This window comes from Penicillium waksmanii (assembly GCF_028829765.1).
Source record: "Penicillium waksmanii strain IBT 27052 chromosome Unknown utg000009l:1.0-4314994.0:1.0-4318279.0, whole genome shotgun sequence".
In the NCBI taxonomy this organism is placed as follows: domain Eukaryota; kingdom Fungi; phylum Ascomycota; class Eurotiomycetes; order Eurotiales; family Aspergillaceae; genus Penicillium; species Penicillium waksmanii.
The window spans coordinates 1,641,797-1,664,115 of NW_026643255.1; the positions used below are offsets into that span (position 1 = coordinate 1,641,797).

At 49.6% G+C, this 22,319-nt stretch overlaps 10 protein-coding genes across 10 annotated transcripts; 6 read left to right on the top strand and 4 right to left on the bottom strand.

The window, feature by feature from the left end:
* Positions 1-102: 102 nt before the first annotated feature.
* On the top strand, positions 103-1,356 carry N7481_010986 (ribosome biogenesis TSR3 family protein; the record flags this gene model as incomplete). Its single annotated transcript, XM_057270205.1, has 3 exons — positions 103-356; positions 421-557; positions 623-1,356. The coding sequence occupies 3 exons, from the start codon at positions 103-105 to the stop codon at positions 1,354-1,356; spliced, it is 1,125 nt and encodes a 374-aa protein (XP_057117379.1).
* A 1,929-nt stretch (positions 1,357-3,285) lies between these two features.
* On the top strand, positions 3,286-4,281 carry N7481_010987 (aromatic compound dioxygenase; the record flags this gene model as incomplete). Its single annotated transcript, XM_057270206.1, has 2 exons — positions 3,286-3,907; positions 3,971-4,281. 2 exons carry the CDS (start codon positions 3,286-3,288, stop codon positions 4,279-4,281), a joined length of 933 nt encoding a protein of 310 aa, XP_057117380.1.
* Positions 4,282-4,559: 278 nt separating this feature from the next.
* On the bottom strand, positions 4,560-5,783 carry N7481_010988 (phosphatidate phosphatase App1 family protein; the record flags this gene model as incomplete). The annotated part of the gene is made up of 1 exon (XM_057270207.1): positions 4,560-5,783. One exon carries the CDS (start codon positions 5,781-5,783, stop codon positions 4,560-4,562), a length of 1,224 nt encoding a protein of 407 aa, XP_057117381.1.
* A 1,858-nt stretch (positions 5,784-7,641) lies between these two features.
* On the top strand, positions 7,642-9,435 carry N7481_010989 (uncharacterized protein; the record flags this gene model as incomplete). Its single annotated transcript, XM_057270208.1, has 1 exon — positions 7,642-9,435. The coding sequence occupies one exon, from the start codon at positions 7,642-7,644 to the stop codon at positions 9,433-9,435; it is 1,794 nt and encodes a 597-aa protein (XP_057117382.1).
* Positions 9,436-9,720: 285 nt separating this feature from the next.
* On the top strand, positions 9,721-11,484 carry N7481_010990 (putative 60S ribosome biogenesis protein Rrp14; the record flags this gene model as incomplete). Its single annotated transcript, XM_057270209.1, has 3 exons — positions 9,721-9,735; positions 9,785-9,868; positions 9,985-11,484. 3 exons carry the CDS (start codon positions 9,721-9,723, stop codon positions 11,482-11,484), a joined length of 1,599 nt encoding a protein of 532 aa, XP_057117383.1.
* Positions 11,485-12,493: 1,009 nt separating this feature from the next.
* N7481_010991 (NuoI/complex I 23 kDa subunit family protein) lies at positions 12,494-13,151 on the bottom strand (the record flags this gene model as incomplete). Its single annotated transcript, XM_057270210.1, has 3 exons — positions 12,494-12,624; positions 12,692-12,957; positions 13,069-13,151. 3 exons carry the CDS (start codon positions 13,149-13,151, stop codon positions 12,494-12,496), a joined length of 480 nt encoding a protein of 159 aa, XP_057117384.1.
* A 502-nt stretch (positions 13,152-13,653) lies between these two features.
* On the top strand, positions 13,654-14,525 carry acpA (acyl carrier protein; the record flags this gene model as incomplete). Its single annotated transcript, XM_057270211.1, has 6 exons — positions 13,654-13,878; positions 13,967-13,984; positions 14,124-14,204; positions 14,281-14,329; positions 14,413-14,451; positions 14,518-14,525. The coding sequence occupies 6 exons, from the start codon at positions 13,654-13,656 to the stop codon at positions 14,523-14,525; spliced, it is 420 nt and encodes a 139-aa protein (XP_057117385.1).
* A 1,019-nt stretch (positions 14,526-15,544) lies between these two features.
* On the top strand, positions 15,545-16,834 carry N7481_010993 (GOLPH3/VPS74 family protein; the record flags this gene model as incomplete). The annotated part of the gene is made up of 4 exons (XM_057270212.1): positions 15,545-15,805; positions 15,899-16,145; positions 16,229-16,719; positions 16,784-16,834. Coding segments are annotated over 4 exons (1,050 nt in total), but the record flags the coding sequence as incomplete, so codon positions are not given.
* An 826-nt stretch (positions 16,835-17,660) lies between these two features.
* N7481_010994 (uncharacterized protein) lies at positions 17,661-19,906 on the bottom strand (the record flags this gene model as incomplete). Its single annotated transcript, XM_057270213.1, has 4 exons — positions 17,661-18,092; positions 18,159-18,453; positions 18,509-18,935; positions 18,991-19,906. 4 exons carry the CDS (start codon positions 19,904-19,906, stop codon positions 17,661-17,663), a joined length of 2,070 nt encoding a protein of 689 aa, XP_057117387.1.
* Positions 19,907-21,280: 1,374 nt separating this feature from the next.
* Positions 21,281-21,466, bottom strand: N7481_010995 (uncharacterized protein; the record flags this gene model as incomplete). The annotated part of the gene is made up of 1 exon (XM_057270214.1): positions 21,281-21,466. One exon carries the CDS (start codon positions 21,464-21,466, stop codon positions 21,281-21,283), a length of 186 nt encoding a protein of 61 aa, XP_057117388.1.
* Between the last annotated feature and the right edge of the window lie 853 nt (positions 21,467-22,319).

The following is a 22,319-nucleotide window of genomic DNA, read 5'->3' on the forward strand; positions in this document are numbered from 1 at the left end:
TGCTTCAACGGGATTTTTTCCCCCCTTCTCCAACTCAAACCCCGCAAAGCTCCTAACGATCTTCTTTTCTACGCATTAAGGGCCTTGCCTTTTGAATTCAAAATGGTCCGCCATAAAAAGGAAAACTTTGCGAGAGGTGGCAAGAAGTTCTCCAACCCCCGCTCTCGACCGGTGCCCCGCGGTGATGGCAATGATGATGGCGAGGAGGGTGCAATCTCGGCGCGACCAGCGTTCAAAGCCGCATGCTGGGATATGGGACATTGCGATCCCAAGCGATGCTCGGGGAAACGATTGATGAGGCTGGGATTGATGCGCGATCTACACATTGGCCAGCGCCACCCCGGTGTGATTGTTTCGTATGCCCACCAGCTCGCGCACGATTCTTTGACGTAATGTGTTCGCTAATCCACGGGCATTTAGACCAAATGCGAAGAAGATTATCTCCCCGGCTGATCGAGAGCTCATGGAGCAACATGGTGCTGCAGTGGTGGAGTGCTCGTGGGTTCGAGTCAAGGAAGTGCCTTGGTCGCGCATTGGCGGCAAATGCGAAAGACTGCGTATGTGATCTTGATGTGCCTGACTCGAGGACCATGTCACTAACGTATCCATGGGATGTCCATAGTACCCTATCTTATCGCAGCCAACACTGTCAACTACGGAAAGCCATGGAGATTGAACTGCGTCGAAGCGCTCGCCGCCTGTTTCTTCATTTGCGGTCACGAAGAGTGGGCGCAGCAGGTACTCAAACCCTTCCGATATGGCGAGGCTTTTCTAGAGATCAATCACGAGCTTTTGAAACGCTATGCTGCATGCAACTCGGAAGAAGAGGTGAAGAGGACTGAGGAAGAATGGCTGGCCAAGATCGAACAAGAATACGAAGACAGCCGTGCCGAAGGTACCAACGATATCTGGACCACTGGAAACACCAACCGACTGCCGGCCAGGCACGGCTCCGATGACGAAGATGATGACAGTGAAGATGGAAGCGAGGAGGAAAACGAAAGTGAAGAGGAACAGGAAGACAAAGACCCGTTCGCAATCTCCGACGATTCTGAAGAAGAGGACCAGATGGCCGAAATCCGACAAAAGATTCTCAACTCCAAGTCGTTCCAGAACCCCTCCGCATCTGATAAGCCACAGCCCGAAAAGATTGCGGTACCGGAAAAGCCTTTGTATGTGGATTCCGATGCAGAGTCTGGTTCGGCCGGAAGCGAGGACGAAGACTTTGACAATATCATTAACGCGACCACAGTGACTGATCGCACCGGTATCAAGGAGATCCAGCGTCGACGGGGACAAGAAACAGTCAGCGCATCATTCTCACGGGCTGAAATCTCGGCACCCAAGAGATGGTGATGGCAAGGAGGCATAATGAAATGAAATCACTACGATATTGTGTCACTTTGAGCACAGCCTCTTTTTCTCGGGGTGTGCTATCTCAACTTCAGACCCGGATTTATATGCAATATATACTTCCGCAGAGCCACTAGTGCTTTTCACCAAATGAAGAAAAACTATGCCAATTCCTACCATCATGAAATATGAAAATTGATGCGTTTATGAACACCCGATGGACAAGGCGTTATGATATATTTGATTTATCATCCAGAGAGAAATGCTTCAGGACAGGACAAATCGGCTCATGAACAGGCATTTCCATGGCGAACTCAATAAAATAACTTGAACTTTTTTGATCACTGCAATCGCCTTCTTATCTTGCGGCATAATAAATCTTACAGTTGGAGCAGTCTGGGCTCTCTGTTTTCGTTATATTATTGCGCGAATCTGCTTTCCTTTCCACCCAGCTGATACTTTGGTATCTTTGACACCTAGTGCAATCCACTCCTCGATGTCTTGGCCATGCGTGCGTCAGGGAATGTGCCGTCGTGTTGCAAATAAGTGGGTTCGCATCGTTGTAGCTAGGCAGTGCGATTGGCCGCCGATGTTGGGCTTCATTTATGAGTGGGTATCTGCCCTGGCGTCTGGGTCTGAGGGGAATTGTTGGGATGATTGTCGAAGGCATAGTGGGTTTGCCTATAATGGCTTTTTAAATTCAGTTCAAAAGATGAAGTGAAGTGAGACCCTTCTTCGAGAACAGTCGGTGTCAAAGAATGGCTTTTTACTCTATGTAGTAGAGCGGCAGATGACAGACAGAAGGCAAGTGAGCGAAAGAAGAAAATGCAAGACTATATGTAGCATTGTAACTCTCATTCTCAGCTAAAGGGATAGAGGCTATTGCCACGGTGCGTCATTAAGGTGGTTGGTATGTAGTTCCTTACGAACCGTAGATGCAAGGGTGGCAACGGTTAAGTGGCTAGGGTTGAGTTGCCGCAAGGTAAGTAGGCAAGCCACAAATGTTCCAGTATAAAACCCTTTGTTCTCAGATACAGTTTTCCACAATGTTTCAGCTTGTTCTGAGTGCATGTAGTCTGTGATAGCACTTCGAAATCATTTGTCAAAAAAGGGGGGTTTATCCACCACGCCTACTCCATACTGGTTACAGCCATGTGCGATCAAACTATACGATTTATAGCCTTGCCCGCTAACAATTTGCTAACCCATTTCCTCAGAGGCTATGGCATGGTAACTAATTGACAGAACTCTCCGTCCAAGTTCAAAACCTCGGCATAAGTACAATGCTCACTATCAATGACGCCAATATAGACATCAACCTATGAACTCAATTAGGCAAACAAATATATGGAAGCTCTGGGCCAGCCCGTATATTGACTACTGTAGAAACCTAGCCATTTGGGCAAAGCCTCGGGTCCGCTACGGGGAAGAGAAGAACCTTACGTGCCTTGGCAGGCCTACTCCTATACCGATAGTATGTAATCCCGACGGCCCCGCCCGAGGGAACCGATATATTAAGTTGGACAATCATGAGGGCCATAAAACGAAGCGTTAGTGGGTCTTGCGGATGTATCAACACTGCCAGAATGCGTAGTAGTCGGAATAAAGGCTTGGCACCTGCACCGCGGCGGTGCAAGTAGTCCCCAGGAACATGATTTGATCAATTATAGATCAGATATTGCACGCGCGTAATTAATCTCCAGCATAAGGTTCCTTGGAGGCGTGCAGATCATCTTTTGTAGACGCGTAGGATGGCTCCAAATGCGAATTCAGTTACTATTCCTTGGTCACGGAGGAACAACCACAACAACATTATAAAAGTCTTATTACCCCGAGTTTCAATGCCATTTCTATTCAATTCATCTTATCCAAAAGCTTAGGCTTTATTATAACTTACCTTTGTATTTTTGCCTTTTTTTTTTAATTTCCGCTATGCACATGAACTTCCTTCTGTTGGCCAGTATGGTAATGACTGTGTTGGCCCATCCTGGCCATCATGAACCTGAATCCCACGCTACAATTCAGCGTCAAAGCCATCTTGGCAGACGCTGCGCAGATCATATTGCCACATTTAACAAGCGTCGCATGAATAAACGCTCGTTGACCAAGCGTTGGGAGGATACCCACAACACCACTTTCGATATCCAGACCGAAGCTCCGTACTATGAGAACATTCAGAATGAGACCCGCGTTCTCACCCCAGAAGTGACTTGTGGACCTTACGTCTGGCCTCGATCTCAAACTTTGCGCCAAGATATGACCGAAGACCAAATTGGAATCCCACTGTGGCTCGACATTGGTGTTTTGGATATGAACACCTGCCAACCACTTCCCAATGCGCTGATTGATTTCTGGCACTGCAATGCCACTGGATCTTACTCTTCCTTCACTGGCCTGTCCCATAATACCCGATTCGAGGAACTTCTCTCGAGCATGGACATTTACGACTTTGAAACCGGCGTCACGGATCTGCACACCGACGATAGCACCTGGTTGCGTGGAATGTGGCCTACAGATGCGCACGGCATGATGGAGATGAAGACCATCTCCCCCGGTAGGGATTGAATCCGTCTTATTCTCTAAAAGTATAGGAGCCAATCACTGATGCATTTGTTAGGTTTCTATGTCGAACGCGCTATCCACATTCACGTCCAATCGGTATGGGCAACACGGTCAGCACTGGTCAGCTTTACTTCGCAGAGGAGCTTGAGGGGAAGATTATGGTGTTGGAGTCTTATGTCTCTCACACCCAGATTAACCGAACCACCAATGGCAAGGATACCTTTGACTCTGGCGGCTTCGAGGATGGATGGATACAGCCCTATTATCTCTGTTGTCCCTGCCGACGGTAAGGATGTCAAGAATGGTATGATCGGTTATCTCACCATCGGTGTCGATACCTCTGCCATCAAAAACCTCAAGAAATAGAGGTCTTGACTTCAATGAGCCGATGTTGAGGTTGATGGTCGATTTTCTAACTGTCTTGTGTATACTCTTGAACTATAGAATTCTTTTAGGCTAGACTACAATAAACGATGCAGCGATGCATGCAACTTGGAGGTCACTTGTAGCGGCGGGGAAGTACTTACTTAGATCCTAGGCCTTTCACGCTTCTTCTATGGCGCATTTCTCGCTTCCAATTTAGTGATATACAATTTAATCATGTAAACGAACAGAATAATATCTACAGTGAGTAACTCTGGCATTTAAAAGTCCTGATCTTCCATCCCAAGCCCATCAACAAAGTCATATAGCTCGATCGGGTCTTCAAAAACCGTCCATACATCACTCGGAACATCCTTGAAAGCCTCCTCAAACCTCTCGGGTTTGTTCTTCTCCTCCATATTGGAAACATTTGTAACCTTTCGGATTGCAATCGCATGGATCCACCCGGGATAGCGTTGGTAGATTTCCGCGTAAGCCTCTGGATCCTTCTGGGTCGAGTCGCCAATGCAAAGCACGCGACGAAGCGGGAACCACTGATGAATCTTCTCCATCCGATCAACCTTGTACTCTTGTGTTTTCTCGGTGAAGGACCTGATGAATCCGCCGACGTCCATCCACGAGTAGTCTCGCAGAATAAGTGTACCAAGCGCATAATGCTCATGGAGGAACGAGTGCAGGAATGGGTAGAGATTGTACGGCGATGCGGACAGGTAGAACCAAGCCGGATTCAACTCGTCTTGCACATGTCGATAGAACTCCGGCATACCGGCGATAGGTACAGGCTCCTCGGCGAAGGTGGTTCGCAGAATTCCCGTCGTCTCCATCGTCATGGTACGTTTGATTGTGTCATCAATGTCCGAGATCACCATCCAGCCCTCCGGGGCAGCGAATCTTGTCTCAGCTTTGGCAGCAGGGAGCTTGAAGCCATGGATATGCGGGGAAAAAACCGTGCCATCCTGGACGCCACCTACGCCTAGGTCAATAATCTGGCTGATGATGCCATTTCTATCGGAGGGGCCGATCGGGTGCGTTTGCAGTGCGCCATCCACTTTAGCTTCCAAGGTCAGAGTTTTCGATGGTGAAACCTGGTCGAGGAAGGGCTGCACGCGCTGCTTAATGCGCTCGTGTGCATCCTTGTCGCGGCCCATCTCACCGTCCAAACCGATATGATCGGCGATAGCGGCGATCCACTTGCCGGCATCCTTGCGACCATTCTTCTCGAAGATGCAGGCGACGACCTCGGCTTGCCATGATGAAGATGGGGAGTTATCCCCCTCTACGACGGGTTGGTAGGCCGTGTTGTCGAATAACCACACGGTGTGTTGATGTCGGTCCGCAGCTTTCGCGAGGGGATTCTTCGAGCCCATAAACGACGAGAAGAAATTCAAGAAAGCAGATCCTCGACGCTCGAGGTGCGGCGTAGGTTCGACTCCATCACTCTCGTGTCTGGGGTCTGGGGCCGGAGACTCTTGGTCGTGGGCCATGGTCGCGTTGTCCAGCCCCGTGTGTAGTCCAAACCCGGGGAAAGGTGAAGGTTGGATCGGGATGAAAGTAGTGGATTTGGATATCTCAAAGTGTGAAAGCCAGACTCGGGAAACCTGCAAGTGCCGAAAGTATCGAGAGTGCTGTGCACATGGGCCATCAGGGGAAACGGCGCTGATCATATAGCGCGGACGATCTGCTCTTAGCGGCGACGGGCTCCAATCCTCCCCTCCTCATCTGATCGCAGTGCCCCCCGTGTTGGGGCTGTGAACAGGCGCTTCTCATACCCCATGCCCCATGCCCCGGTGACTGGTGACTGATGATCATCATTAAGTCAAATCAGACGGATTGCGCAAGAAGCCTCTTTCTAGGTTCAGCCCGTACCCTGCAGGGGCCGAGCGGAAGAGGTCAACTACTACATTCAAGTTGAGAAGAGAGGATCCGATCGTTCTTCAACCTGGGTAAGAGTGATTTCCCAATAGAAACCTGCTAGGTTAGAAGCTAAGAAAGACATGGTGTCAAGGTCAAGGCGCATTTTCAGGGCTGTGTCATCTCGAAGTACCAAGGTACAAAGATACAAAATGCAGGGACCCTTTCGAGGTCACTTTACTCCCGCCACCGATCGATCACTCACCATCGAACCCAACTGCTAAGAGCTATATCATTAATGAACTGTCGTCCTAACCATCTCATCACTCAGTACTTGACGTCTTGCCGAGATATGCCAAGTACATCCTCTTTTCTCTACGGGATTTCTTGTCGCTTCCTCACCGCCAAGACACCCCAGGAAAGCCACATGACGGCAGTCAGACGCTCTTTATGATGGGGTGCGAACCGGAGGATCGGCTGCTTGATGATTCTTCGTTTGGAAACTGACAGTTTGGTAGATGCTGATCTCACCTGACTTGTTTAGTTCACACACTGCTGATGTGACCGAGTCGAGCTATTGTCCGCTATTATCTACTATCCAACAGTCACGGTTCTATTCAAACCTCTACCAGTGCCTTCTATAACTAATCGAACACCAAGACATTGGATAGATATTTTCTCTCTGTTATTCCTGATAATAATAGCCAATCATTTGATTCAATCGCTGCTATTGAGAACTATGTTTCACACCAACCGTGTCATACTGACCTAAGGGCCTCCCTACGTCAATGTGAACAAATGTGCCGGCATCAAGTTCCTAAAGTATGGCATCAGGGAAGAACAAGGAGGTAGACACACCCTCCCTTTCTCCAGATAATACCAAATACAATACCAAAAAAAAATCCCCGCCACTTTGACAACAACCAACCGCACAAGATGTATACATTTGAGACTCCTATGAGGCCCACGGAGCCCTTCTCTCCATTGCATACCCGAAGAGCAAGGTCTTTCTCCAGACCACTAGCCGATAACGGTGTCGAGCAGCAGCAGCCCACTTTCTCACGCTTGTCTCCAGCTATGGAAGAGGAAGAGAACAGGCCGCGTGACTCTGTGGGAGATGATGATGAAAAACCCATAGACCCTTCCTCTTCAACGCTCGAAACATCCAGAGAGCATTCGGCAGATGAAATTGACAGGCCAGTATCATCAAGGCCATTCCCAGCGAGCCTAAACGAGCAAAGGTCGACGGGGCCGTTCTCTCCAAGGGGGATGGGCAGTCAGCCCGCAGCGATGGGCAGGCCAACGCCATCAAGACAATTCCCGACAATACTCAATAAGAGAAAGTCGCTGGCACCTGTCTCAGCAGGAAAGAGCAGGCAACCAGCAGCAGAACAATCCTCTCCAGGGCCAGGAGAGCAGACCTGGACAACCGCTCACCCATTCTCTCCAGCGAGAAACAGTAGACCGACTTCAAAACCACTTTCTCCACGAATGGGTGAAGATAATCCGCGCAGCCCACAGCAAGAATCGCCTGGGGTGGAAGATACAGTACCCACAGATTCGTTGTCTCCAAGAGCAACGGCGAATCAGACTGCATCACGCTTCTCCCCGGTAGTGGAGGATCTAGAGCCCAAGCCAGCAAGGCCTTCTTACCTCGGATCAATGGGCCAGCCAGATCCTCAAAAGCCGCTCTCCGCAAACAAAGACGAAGAAAGCTGGGTTCCTAACGAGATGCGGGCACTATATTACTCCGCCGCTCCAGCTGTTAATAAAGCAATCGCGAATGGCCTCCCACAGAGTGTCGATAGCTCCGATGTTGATATTCAAGAAACGGCAATGCCAACACCGCATACAGGGCTAGTTCTCGACACGGGATTTCCAACCCCCCGGCCCTCGGCGAACCAATATCTGCTCAAAGTCCAAACGGCGGCGTTCTGTCAAGACGAACTGCGTCTCGCATCGGAGTTGAATCCAACAAAGATGACTCCGCAAATCCCGCTCCATAGTCTCTGTGGGACTGTCATTAGTACCCCGGCACAGGATCATGGCCGGCCGTTTGGTCCGAGGTTTAAAATTGGCGACGTGGTCTTCGGCGTCCTTAGTTACACACGGGATGGAGGTGCGGCGGACTATGTCGTTGCAACAGAACGCGAATTGACTCTCAAACCGAAGAGTATCACTGCAACTGAAGCCGCGGCTTTAGCTTTGCCGGCTTTGACGGCGTGGCAAGCGCTTTTTCGCTACGCGGGGCTTGATCCCGACGACCCTCACAATTACTGGAAGGGGATGTCCAGTGGATACAGTAGCGGAAATGGGAGTGGGAGCGGTCTTGGACTTGGCTCTAGAAAGAGTGGAGCTAGCAGCGGCAAAGGGAGTGGGAGTGGGAGTGGCAGTGGCAGTGGCAGTGGCAGCGGCAGTGGGAGTAGTGGACGCAGTAGCGGCAAGGGGTATGGATATGGCTGGCGGAAGAAAAGCATTGACTTTATCAATATGCATGCTTTGAACCGAAACAAAACCGAAACTGGTAATGGGTCCATTGGGGGCATCAGCAGGAGTTCTACGGAGGCGAGCGGAAGCGGAAGTGGAAACAGTTCAAATTGGCGGAAGAAGAGCATTGATTTTATCCAAGGTCATACGTTCAACAATGGGGCCGGGTTCAAAAAGAAGAAGGATACAACTCTGCGCGTGCTGGTCACCAACGCGCGGGACAGTGAAGTCGGCCGCATCGCCGTGCAGCTACTTCGAGCAGAGAAACTCTTTTCCTCTGATACGCGGCCATGGATCTGTGTGACTTGCACCTCTGCTGAAGAGAACATCATCCGTCAGGGCTGGGATGTTGATGAAGTCCTCGTCATTCCTCATCTACCTACTCGAGATGAATGCGACATTGGTGCTATGTTTCGGGCCCTCCGATTGCAACCTGTGGACGTTGTGCTGGACTGTACTGGTGATGAAGTCTTTCAAGAAGCACATTCACCAGCTGTGGTTAAGGATCACGGCGCTGTTCTGACAGCGGTGGATCCACGGCCAGCAAAACAGCAGGTCCCTGTGGACGGTCAAGATGCTCTTCGGCGAAGGAAGCGCGGACTTCGAAGTAGGTTTGTTCCAGTTAATCCCGATGCTGCAGCGTTGGGACGTATGGCGCAATTAGTTGATGATAATATGGTTCGGGGCAATGAAGAACAGGTCATTGATCTTGTGCATGCCAGCAAGCTTCTAGAAGGGAGAGCATCCGCTTCTGCTGGGAGTCGACGGGGAGCGATGATGGTTGTGAGGGTTAATTAATTGCAGTGGTAATATAGACCTTTCATGCCCTAATTTGAATTTTGAAACACATGTTAAGACTGTCATTGGACACATTTTGTTCAGCTTCGTTCATAGAAGCTTGTATGATGAAAGACAATAAACCCTTTCTCTGTAGGAGAAGTGAATATAAAAGCACGGGCCATCACACCGAAAATGTTTGTGCGCGGGCGGTGAAAAGCGAGTGGAGATCTGCCAAGATTTCCTCACCCCCAAATTTTTCGCCGACTTCTGCCTCTGTATCCAAACGGCCAATACCCAGGCAGTATGGATGATATCGAGGTACGTGTGCAAGTGTAATATTCTCGGCTATCGTACTGACTTGACCTAGGATCGGCTGCGCAGCCATGCGCAAGCATTCGATGGGCTGCTGTCCTTAATCCCCGCTAAATACTACTATGGTGATGAGAATACCGTACGTGCACCCTTCTGCTCTGTTGTTCCAGTTTTCCTCTTGGATACTAGATTCTTTTCTTTTATATCACCCTTTACTCTTGAGAGAGCTCGGCTAACCGCCGTGCGAATTTTCAGGACGACCAATGGCAACGGAAAAAGCAGACGAAAGAACAAGCCCGCGAGGCTAAGCGGGCAAAGCTTGACCCCGAGGCCGCCGACAAGACCGCCAAGGATATCATGGACGAGAATGCTCGCAAGCGCAAGCGTGAGGATGGCACTCTGCAGTCCGATGAGTCCGACGGAGAACTGGGCTCTGAAAATCCCAAGGAGGGGTTGAAGCGAGGCGATGCCAAGACCAAGAAGCAAAAGCCGACAGAAAAGTCCGCTGCTGCCAAGTCAGAGGAGGCTGAGGCCCGGAAGAAGCAAAAGGAAGAGAAGAAGGAGAAAAAGAAGACTGCCCAAAAGGAAAAGAAGATGGCCAAGGAAACCGCCAGGAAAGATAAGCAGAAGCCAGAGGAAAAGTCAGCAGAGAGCAAGACCGATTCTTCAGAGAAGACAGAGAAGAAGCCTTCTTCAAAGTCCAACGGTGTTGCCGAGAAGCTCGAGGAGTCTGATAACGAAGACGACGACGACGACATCGAAGAGGGTGTCGCAGAGCCCGGTTTCTCCGTCGATTTCCACGAGGACCCCGAAGACCCTTCTTCTGCCTCCTCCACCCGCAACTCCCCCGATGCCTCCAATCCTCAGTCCGGTAGCTCCTCTATCTCCTCTATTGTTCCTCCCTCCGCCGACACAGATGCCAAATCATCTGAACCCAAGGCCCTCAAGGCCACACCAGAAGATCTCAAGCAACGCCTGCAAAAGCGTCTTGATGAACTGAGGGCCAAGCGCCAAGCGGATGGCCTCAATGGCAAGCCTGCACGCAACCGCCAAGAGCTCATCGAGGCTCGACGCCAAAAGGCCGAGCAGCGCAAAGCACACAAGAAGGAGTTGCGACAGAAAGCCAAGGACGAAGATCAGCTGAAGAAGGACGAGGCCATGGCCCGTCGTTTCTCACCCGGTGGCTCTGGATCTCTCCTGGCTTCTCCCCGCTCCCCTGCAGAGTCTGTCGGATCCCCCAGCAACAACTTCTCTTTCGGCCGTGTCATCTTCGCCGATGGTCAGCATACCGATGCTTCACTGACAAACGCACGTGAGGGGCACAAGTCCCGTGGCCCCACCGATGCCGCCGCCCAGCTCAAGATGGCTGAGGCTAAGAAGGCTCGTCTCGAGGGCATGAACCCTGAGCAACGTGCCGAGCTTGAGGAGAAGGACAGTTGGCTGAACGCTAAGAAGCGCGCCCACGGTGAGCGCGTCCGCGATGACACCTCTCTTCTCAAGAAGGCGCTCAAGCGCAAAGAAACCGCCAAGAAGAAGTCCGAGCGTGAGTGGAAGGAACGTCTCGACACCGTATCCCGCTCGAAGGACCAGCGTCAGACCAAGCGCGAGGAGAATCTCCGCAAGCGCAAAGAAGAGAAGAACAACAAGGGCAACAAGAGCAAGAGCAAGAGCAAGAAGCCCGCCGCTGGCAAGAAGAAGGCCCGTCCGGGTTTTGAGGGAAGCTTCAAGACCAACGGAGGTGGTAAGAAGAAATAAGCTCGAGCAGCCTCAGCTCCAGCTTTTCTTCTTCCTCTCTTTTTTCCTTTCTCTCTTTTCTTCTCCTGTGCCTATTTTCTTTTTCTACCATTCCTTTGTGCTTCCCTTTCCATTTTTTATATGGCCCGATCCAATGCCTATACCCAAGGGCCTCTTGGATTCGGGAAACCCCCTTCTCTCTCAGGAGCTGGAATGCACGAAGTACCTCAAAAAGAAAAGTGTTTTAAGACATCGACTGGGAAATATCCATCCGGGGATTACGGAGTTTGGTGTTCGCGCTGTTTCAGCGGCATGAGTTGTCCGTTATGTCTTGTATGTATGTCAGCATGGGTAGCGATTTATCTTCATTCTGTGAATACAACGTCATTCTGCCTGAATTATTTGCCTATAGCCTTGGAAGCTATCGTAGAATTGACTTACAGAAATCTAATTTGGAATCGAGTATACTTAGTCGAAGGAATTAGCTCAAATACCTGAGTACTAGTAACTACTCAGCCGTGAACGGGACTAGTTCTACTAGTAATGCATTGGGTTGAACCTTGGATGTATCTCAAGGTCAATCCACACTATCCTATTTTGCTTGCAAGGTTGCAGCCCTATCGAAGATTGAAGATCAAAATTTCAGAAATTACCTGAATAATCACAAATATAAGTATTGTGGCATTGGTTTAACTCTTAATGAAACAGAAGAACCTGCTATATTCCATGACAAAGGAAATAGGTGAAAAACGAACAAAGGAGCCAGGTGTAGAAACCAAGGCTTCCTTTGGGAATCGACTAGTACAGAGTTGATAGCAAAAGGTCGAAGGGTGATTTATGTACAAAGTATGAGGGGGAGAAGGGAGAGCTGGCAAGAATCCCAAGCCCTTCCTGGGTTTTTCCTTTTTATGCACGCCCGTAGGCGAGACTGGGAAAGGTCCGTGTCTCCATCACTGGACCCAACAGTTCATTCTCATTTTGCTGGGATGTGTGCCGGAAAACAGCACATCGAAGACGAAAAGGAACGCGTTTATCGGTAGGGCGCATCGGCACGGGCAGCGGCAGCAATTTCGGGCTCCCACTTGTCACCGTTGGCGAGCAGCTTCTCCTTGTTGTAGAGGAGCTCTTCGCGGGTCTCGGTGGCGTACTCGGCGTTAGAGGCTAGAAAAAAGGTGGTTGGTTAGACCAATCTGATAGGGAATCATGGGCTTGAAGGTTAGGTGCTTACTCTCAACAATGGCGTCCACAGGGCAGGATTCTTGGCAGTAGCCACAGTAGATGCACTTGGTCATATCGATATCGTAACGGGTCGTCCGGCGGCTTCCATCCACACGCTCTTCCGCCTCAATGGTAATGGCCTGGGCTGGGCAGATTGCCTCGCAAAGCTTGCAGGCAATGCAGCGCTCTTCACCGGTGGGATAACGACGCAGAGCGTGCTCTCCACGGAAACGAGGGGAGATAGGACCCTTCTCGAAGGGGTAGAGGATAGTGTAACTATGATGCGCAAGAAAGGTTTGTTAGGCCATCTGAGAGCAATTGAGGCCTGGTATCCCGAATTGGGGGGAAACCCGACTCGTATATTGGATATTGAAGGGTGGTACTCACGGTGGGCGGAAAAACTGCTCGATGACGACGTACATGCCGCGGAACATCTCCATGAGCAGGAAGTACTCGGAGGCACGGTTCATAGCACTCTTTCCATCATTCTCCCAGGTCTTTTGAGCGGGCAGACGGAAGCCAGGTTGAGGGGGGGCCGGCGGGTGTAGCTGCGCGAATGGCCGAGGAAGAGAAGTTTGCGGTCGAACCCAGTGGCATGAAGGGGGAGCGACGAGAGGCGACCAGCCTGGCGATCTGGCGGGTGGATGCCATGGTGGCAGGTGAGGGGGAGACGAGGAGAGAAGTCGAGGTGGTGGGGAGGGGACAATTGGGTCAGATTGGGGAAGAGGGAGGAGGAGTCGCACTGAGGTTCGTTGGCGTTGCAGGTTTGGGCTTAGGTCATTCCTTTCTGCCGTTTGCTGATTGGCGGGCGGCAGGATTTTGCGTGGGTGCAGCACTTCCGACCTTCTTCCCTTTCCCAATCTCTCGATCTTGCTGATTCCTCCGCTCCCACTCCTCCCCCCCCAAACACCACTTTCTTCTCTTATTCTTCACTTTTTGTTCGATTAGCTCCGTGCTATTGCTCAATTCACAATGTTCCGCTCCGCCGTCCTCCGTTCCCTGCGGGCCTCCGCCCCCCGTGTCGCCATCAAGACCCCGGCTCCCTTCCAGATTCGCAGCTCTCCCATCGCTGCTCGTGTCCCTCAATTCACTCCCTGCTTCGTCTCCCAGTCTATTCGCGCCTACTCCGCTCCCGCTGGCCTGAACAAGAACGAGGTTGAGGGTCGGATAGTCAACCTGCTCAAGAACTTCGACAAGGTGCGTCAGAATTCGTGTCCATGCCCGGGTGGATTCGCGGGTAATCCGTCCCCAGGCCCCAATAACTAACTTCTTTCTTCATAAATAGGTCTCCGATGCTAGCAAGGTCAGTTCTTGATTCTTTGTGATGACCCGAGGTCCATTCTCGGCCCAAAATCGGCCCAAAATCGCAAAGCCGCGAAGCTCCATCAAGGGCCCGCCCTCCGACATCGATCAGTTCTACTAACACACTTTTGCTCCATCAGATCAACGGTGCTTCTCACTTCTCCAACGACCTTGGCCTGGACAGCCTGGATACCGTTGAGGTCGTCATGGCTATTGAGGAGGTATGCGCCCACACTGTTTCCCTCGGGAAAAGCTTATCGCAAAATATTCCAAAATATCTAACGACCACATCTACAGGAGTTCAGCCTTGAGATCCCCGACAAGGAGGCCGACCAGATTCACAGTGGTAAGTTGGGTGTCGACTCCGATGCGCCGATGCGCGAGTGGGATTGTGATCGTGATAGCTAACGTGCATGGATGCGGGAACAGTTGAGAAGGCTGTCGAGTATATCCTGGCCCAGCCCGATGGTATGTTTTACGCTTCCTTTCCATCGAATTTTGTCTTGACTCAATATACTGACAACATCTCTACAGCCAACTAGATACCTAATTGAAAATCTGGGAATTGGTCTGGCAATCGGATAGAAAAAGAATCGGGATGTCGGCGTGAGTCGGGGTGTTCACTCGCGGGTGGATTTCCATGACTTGAAGCGCCGCTTTGTATGCTGAATACATGCCAGTGGCTTTTTTTTCTCCTTCTATATCGTGTACATCATCTTGAATGCAGTTTTGAAACATTGATGGACTGCGGGTTTCCGCTTCTCTTCTCTACTTTTAATTTGTGCCCAGGTGACCTGCGGAAATAGTTCTAACGAATATGTAAAATGGTTGACAGACTACTAGTAGTACAGGGCTTCAAGTTCAATTTCAAGTTTCTGAGGTTGGAAGTTGGAATGTGTTGCATTATATATCTGAAACTACCCAGTACTATATATGCCCACTCGCACCAGTCCGAGCCGCAATAACAAAGAAAAAAAATTCAATTGGGAAATTGCAATCCAAGCACAAGACTAGTAAAAAAAGAATGAATTCCAACTATATATTTCGATAGTACTACTAGTAGTACTATATATACTACCCGTGGACTCTACTCGGCTGCCTTTGTCGTGGGCGCAGCCGACGAGCCACTCTGGTCCGCCCAACTCAAACTTGAACCACCTCAACTCACTCAAACCCAATCATCCTTCCCTAAACGGACTCGGACCTAGACCTCCTCCGCACCTCGCTCTCCCCTTGTCCAATACCATTCACGGTTTATAAAACTGGATTGATCGCTCACCTTTATCTCGGGGCTTTTCAACCCACTCGGTCCTTGGTTTCCCCTGACGCCGAGAGTCCCACTTCCAGAAAGCGGCAGCGGTAGCGGTAGCGCCAGACTTTCGGTCTAAGCGGTACCTCTGACATCCTCTCTTGACACGGTCAATTAAACGCCCTCCTGCGACCGGCACGCAGTTCGGCTTCCAGCGATTAAATCTGCCTGTCTCTCTTCGCCGAGACTCCCCCTCGCCTTCCTCCACCGCCCCTCCCCCCCCCCCAAACCCTACACTCATCCTCATGTCAGCCGGGGGGCTTGACTCGCCGACGAGGCGGTGGTCGAGCCGGTGGCGCAGATGAACAAGATGACAGTCGAGTGTCGTCGCCTGTGTCAAGGAATGGCTCCGCGATGGACCAACGTGGTCCGGAGACGTCGTTCACCAGTGGAGAGAATGGTCACAAGATCGCATTCGACCCCCGCGACCTCAGCGAAACCGAAGAGCGGAGCAAGCAACCCAAGTTGACCCTAATGGAGGAGGTACTGTTGCTGGGACTTAAGGATAAGCAGGTGAGTCCAGAGGGATGGAATCTTGGAGCGGATTGGCTTTGTCCCATCTTGCCCGATCGGACTTCTGATCGCTAACCCGCGGTCTCTTGATAGGGTTACCTGTCCTTCTGGAACGAGAACATTTCCTACGCCCTACGAGGATGCATTGTCATAGAGCTCGCCCTCCGTGGCCGTATAAGCATGCAGAAGGATTCTTCGCGGCGACGCTTTCCCCTGGCCGACCGCGTGATCGAGGTTATCGACGACACATTGACCGGGGAAGTCTTGCTGGACGAGGCACTAAAGATGATGAAGTCGAGCGAGAAGATGAGCGTTAACTCGTGGATTGATCTGATGAGCGGTACGCCAGGACCCTTGCAATGGCGATAACGATGTGTGGAAGACTCCAAAATGCTGACCCCATATCTCTTTTCACCCCAACAGGCGAGACCTGGAACCTGATGAAGATCGGCTACCAATTGAAACAAGTGCGCGAGAGACTGGCCAAGGGCCTTGTGGATAAGGGCATTCTGCGGACCGAGAAACGGAACTTCCTCCTCTTCGATATGGCGACGCACCCGGTGGCCGACGGTGGCGCCAAGGACGACCTGCACCGGCGGGTGCGCAACATCTGCACTAACCGCACGGTTATCATCCCCCCAAACACATGGTTGCCCGAGGATGCTGAGTTCCGCTACCTCCGTACGGTCGTAATGGTCTGCGCCGCATATGCGGCCAACGTGTTGGAAAATGCTTTGGTTACAATGAGTCACGAGGCGCGGGAGAGAGCGTTCGCTCAGGTCGACGAGCTGCTCGCGGAATACTCTCAACATCCGTTCGCACGCAGGGCGGGTGGCTCGCAGGCAATTGGTGCCAACCTGGCCCAGGCCATCAACGACGAAGTGAACCGCAAGGACCGGGAGCTCCAAATGGAGGTATGTTGACCCCCTTCCCATATCGACCTAGACTGTGGCAAAACAAATACTAATAAAATACCAGATCGTCGCTGCATGCTTGAGTGTTTTCACCAGACTTGATTCCCTACTCTAAGCGGACGTACCGCGTTGAATCCTAATACATCGTCCTTTCTATTTTCTGCTCTTTCTCTCCATCTCCCCACCCGCCTATACCTTTCTATCCCGTCCCTCTGTGGCACCGCAACTTGTGCCCTGGCTACTTCGAAGGGAATCGGGGTTCTCTTTCTTCTTCTGCTCATTCATGTAGTTTGTCATTATGTGGATTGGAAATTGGGCAGAGCGTCTTGATATCTGAACCGGGTCAAAATTCATTCTTGTATGGGATATTATTTGCCCCTCATGGGTCCTTTTTCCTTGTTAACTTGATTTGTCTGAATGATTTTTTTCTTCTCCCTCTTCTTTTTTTATGGTTCTCACTGCTTGTTTGATTTATTGAAACGAATGGTTCCGTCGAGTTCTTTACTGGTCTCGAAAAAAAAAAGAGAAAAACTAGCCTTCATCCTCGGGGCTTGAAGACCTAACGCTACTGCGGTCAATGAGGACAGTCCCAGTTTTCAGAGTGATAGGGTCTTACCGAGTAACTTGACACCGCAAACGCTTTGTGATGTAGTTAGCCATAGCGTTTCACTCATCTGACTGTGCTTTGAAAGATCCTCTTATCTAAGAAATGGCCTAGTTCTGTCCGTTAGTCTTTTGTGCTCGGTGTTGTCTACTTATTTAGGTAAACCGATACAGGAGCACAGTGTAAGGAAGGTGATGGGTAGCCGGTAGGCCGGTAGGTAATGAATATTCCGGGCCGAGGGTGTCTATTACCAAGTTCCCTAGGTATTATAGTTGACAAATGACCATTTATAACAACGTCGGAGTCCTAGTTGACACCGTGACGCTCCTGAGAATCTTCAGACAGTATCCCAGACTCCATCATCGGTCACCAAATCGAAGTCGATAACCCAAGCTGAAAAATCGAGATGATCGAGCTCGGAGAAGTTGACTATATAATTTTCTGAATCAGAATAGTCTCGCTCTTGAAGCGTGGTAAGTTCAGACCCCCTTCCAGAGCCAGTGATAATATCGGCTCTTGGGGCAAACGTTGTCGAGGTGTCTAAAATGGTATCCAGTTTGCGAGCAATGGCTTTTGAGGCCTGTACACAGAATCCATGATTCGTTTCATCAGGACTAGATACATTCTCAAGCCGAGACACTAGAACGGAAATATTTCGGATCACGGTGGAAGATTTGATGTTGGGTGGAAGTGGTTGTGCGGGATCTCGGATGTTGGTTTCCAATGCCGTCGTCAGAACGATTGCGGATGGTAATCCATATATCAGAAACTAGGAGCGACATTACTTTAGCAATCAAGACTTCGAAATATAATGAGAAAAGAGAGCAAATATTACAATTCCAGGCAGATCGCGTGGCGAGGATTGGCAGTTGCCGCGATTCAACGAGTTCGCCATCAATATGACTGTCTCCAGCATGTTTGCAGAAACTTCTAGTAACTCCGGAACTGTAGATATATGACACTCGTCAAGCATTTGATATATCTGAAAATGAATATGAAGATAGGACAAGTATACTTTCCCATGCAGGTAGCAGACTGCAGGGGGTAAGTCGGAGGTCCAGCAATTTGGATCGTACATTAGATGTGCTGGAAGACTGCACCAAGCTTGACGGCATCGGTCGGAGAGATCCCTGAAAGTTATTAGGCTTATATTAATGCTACTAATATAAGAGAGCGGCAATATACCTGAGCTTGGTGGCATCTATCGATGGCGTTGATCGGATCTGATATTCGGCGGTCTCTTCTCGAAATTCACCTAAAATGTAGCGTAGCCGGGCCCATGTCGCCGTGCTGCGGATTCCATTTGTATTCCAACTGTCGTGTGTTAAGCTTGTTTTTATTTCGCTCAAGGCCTCTGGCGATATGGTGAAAAGTGCATCGTCTGGTATATCAAGAGGCAATTTGCAGTCCGCATGTCTAGATGAGATCCTCGGAGGGCGATTGAAGACCGTTGCGAATATCTTATCCAAGTAATATGCCCTGACGAATGTCCTTCGTCGACACTCAGCAAGAAAAAATGGTATGCTTTCCGACGAGTATGTTTCCTCTCGGTTCAGACCTAATGCAAATAGATCGGTGGCAAGGTCGCCAATTCGACGCCAGACATTCAAGCCTAGGATATCTATTAATACCAACCTGGGCTTTTCGTATTACTTTTTCAGACTCACTCGCATCTCCCTCGAGTAATGACATTAATTGTAAGTTTTCATGAGCCAGCCATATAACGGGATCCGTCGCCTGTGGCGCAAGCTCACGAGCAAGCCGTAGGCTCGAATTACTACACCAACACATCTCTCGTATAAATGCGTCGCCTCGAACCTTGGCGTAATTTGAGCTGTAAAGAGATGCACGTGCTGCGAGAGTGTATAGCAGACCTAGCGTTTCGACGCGCAGATTGTCTTCGCAGAAAATGGCGCAAAAGCTCTTGACATCCATAGTAGCTGAGATGGTTACTTCTGTCGAAGTCGAGTATAGTATACTCTCGGCCAATTGAGAAACATTATGAACGCTGGTACATGACTCTGATTCCTGTTTGATGTATCCGGACTTGGTCAGATCGTTACAAACCATCTCCAAAAGCTGGTGAACGATAGTCTTTGGAACGAGTGCAGTACCGATGTAGACGAAGTAATCATGTAGTAGTTTCTTAATAGCCGGAAGAAATCTGAGTGCACATATTATATCTGCCAATAAAGCTAGCTGTTCACTGCGAGCCTTTTCGTTATGAATTTCCGAGACTGAGCCCCGACTTGGCGAGCCTTTCCGATCAGGTATAAAAGGCCATGACTGGAAGCTTGGGGCTCTTATGGAAGAACTCGGCCTAGAAACTCCAAGGTAACTAGGGGAATCTGTAGTGAAGTTCTTTTCCACGGAGACAGAATTGTATGGAAGTGATGCAGCTCGACCCTGGGTGTTGTTATGTTGTTTGGTGAGTGGCGCCGGATGGTACTTGCAGAGTGACTCTCGGCCCCGTCGTCGACAAGACGCACAAACGGGCTGCTGGTGATCACAACGGATCTTCGATTTTCGGCATGGTTCGCAGGAAGCTAAAGAGCGATTCCGCCGGCGACCCGGAGTCGACATCTCTATTCACTCGGGCTGTCATAGAAAGATTTAAGGATGATAAAACCAGACAATACAGCGATGTATCTGACTGGGTATCCATGTAAGCACGTGACTTTACCGTTATAGGTGAATCGCGAGGTCAATGACTGGGGAAATCGAAAGAAAATCAGAATGGATGAATTCAAAAAACGAGGACTTACTCGAAATATTGACAGATTGAAAAACATGCCACGTTTTAGGCCCAAATAAACACGAGGAGACAGAAGGTCGTCGGTATGCTCGGGTTGGCCGCTGCTGTATCGGACTTGTATCGGCGTTGAATCAGCAGCAGAACCTGACACTTGACTCAGTCTGGCTGGGATTTTTTTTTTAAAAATGCGATTGGTGGCAGCGAGTGGACCTTTTATAGCGACTGTATCTGCATATCTATCTAGTGAAACGTTTGATTCAAAAAAGCACTGGCTGGGATAGGGTCAAGTCAAAGCAATTTTTCAAAACAAACGTGTCCGAAACATGTAAAAATTACATGGTCGAGGCAGTAGATTACCGGCGGTCTGGGTAGCGGTGAGGGCCGCTTCAGTCTGGCCGAAAATCAAAAACTCAAGCGATTTCGATTATGGTCAAGTGGTTCTGCCGGACTTTCCCCTCAGCCAGTATTGACCATGAAATTGCAATACATTACAACAGGCAAGACCAACAACATCTATGGATGCAAAGTCCTGTTGGATATTCGCTATGGCCAATATGACGGAGAGGGTAATGATTATGTGTTTTTATGAGATATGCCATAATCGAAGCTATGGCTCTAATGAATACCTAGATTGCTTTTCGTAGTTGAGTTTCAACCGCGACTAAAATCTCGCTCGTCTTGCTCAAGTAAGCTGAATGACCTGCCTGTAGTACGTCGGTGGAAATAGACAGGCCATATTTTGCGCTCACATCAGCAACCATTTCCTTTTGCGTTGAATATGACAAGCCATGTCCAGTGCACAATAAATGTAGGAAACTGGGTGGGAAATGTAAGCCGCTTGACTGATGGGGGCAAGTTGCGTAGATGCAGGTCACTCCCGCATCTCCTTTGTCCAATGAACCTGTTCCTCCTCAGGAAGGTCGTCGTAAATTCTAGATTGAGGATCAGACATGATACACATTCCTTGTTCCTGGTTGATAGCTAGCGTCAGTCAAACGGATACTGTGAAAATACCAAACAAGAATAGAGAAGGCAAAGTCACTCACATCGACGAGAACACAAGGTGGGATAAGCCCGCTGAGAGGTGATAACAAACTGGACCCAATAGGCAAAAGGAGAGCTGTGAGGTAGATAATTCGAACAACACCACCGCTTTTGCCAAGGGCTTCACGAGAAGCCTTGTTAAAACGTGCCTCGACACCTTAACTGGCGACTATACCTCCGTAGGAATGCGCCACGATGGCCACGTCTTTGTGCTCGATATCGATTACTTGGACTAGCTCATCTGTGATTCGCTCAGCATCGTCCATCATACCAACTGGGGGGTAAGTTGTCCACGCTAGGCTGTTGAGGACATGATGTCTGATAGCCAGCTCGCTCAAAGACATCACAGATATGCCTAAAGTGTACTGGCGTATGCCACGAACCGTGAATAAAAAGAATAGTGGATTTGCTGGGCATGTTGAAAAAAAAACAAAAAAAAAAACAGGCTGTAGTAAATGACAAGGAGCTCACGATCAGTTTTCCTAGACAGGGAGAGCGATAATATGCAAGCTGAAGGGTACTAATGGAGGAGGGAGACGATCACAGAGAGATGTGTGTAAGATGAAGGACTCGGACTAGCTGAGATCAAAGGAACTAGATATAGCGGTGTAGATTGACTGTTCTAGACCCAGAATAGCTTTCCTCCTTTGTCTTCATCATCTACACCTTTCATCACCCTCGTCCTTCATTCGTAGGCCACAACAGGTTATGGCCCGGTCCATTTTCAATTCATTTTGAGCTACACGCTATCATTTGATCATCTTGCCTTTCTCTCTATCAATATTGGAAGAGGAGTAGCAACAAATGCCACAATTATTGTAACGAACCCTGGTTCCTAGTGGTTTGTTTCGATTGATGCCTTGGTGCCTTGATCGGATGGCATCCACTCCGGCACCCACCATTCATCTGTACATAGTTTCGCTTCCTGCTTCCTGCTTCTTCTACTTCTTTTTCTTCTTCTTCTTCTTCTTCTTCCCTAAGCTTATTACATTTATCGAACATCTACTACAGGCTGCCTGGTATTTCATTGTGTCTTGATCTGCGTCGTACCTGAGCATCCTCACAATTATCACAATTAATATCGAAACCCGTTGGCCAAATTTGCCTTCTTCATTACATTAGCAAAAAAGACACCCTAAACCCCATTTCAGTTACCGACACCCATTTTAATAATAGAAATTCAAGATAAGAATCCCG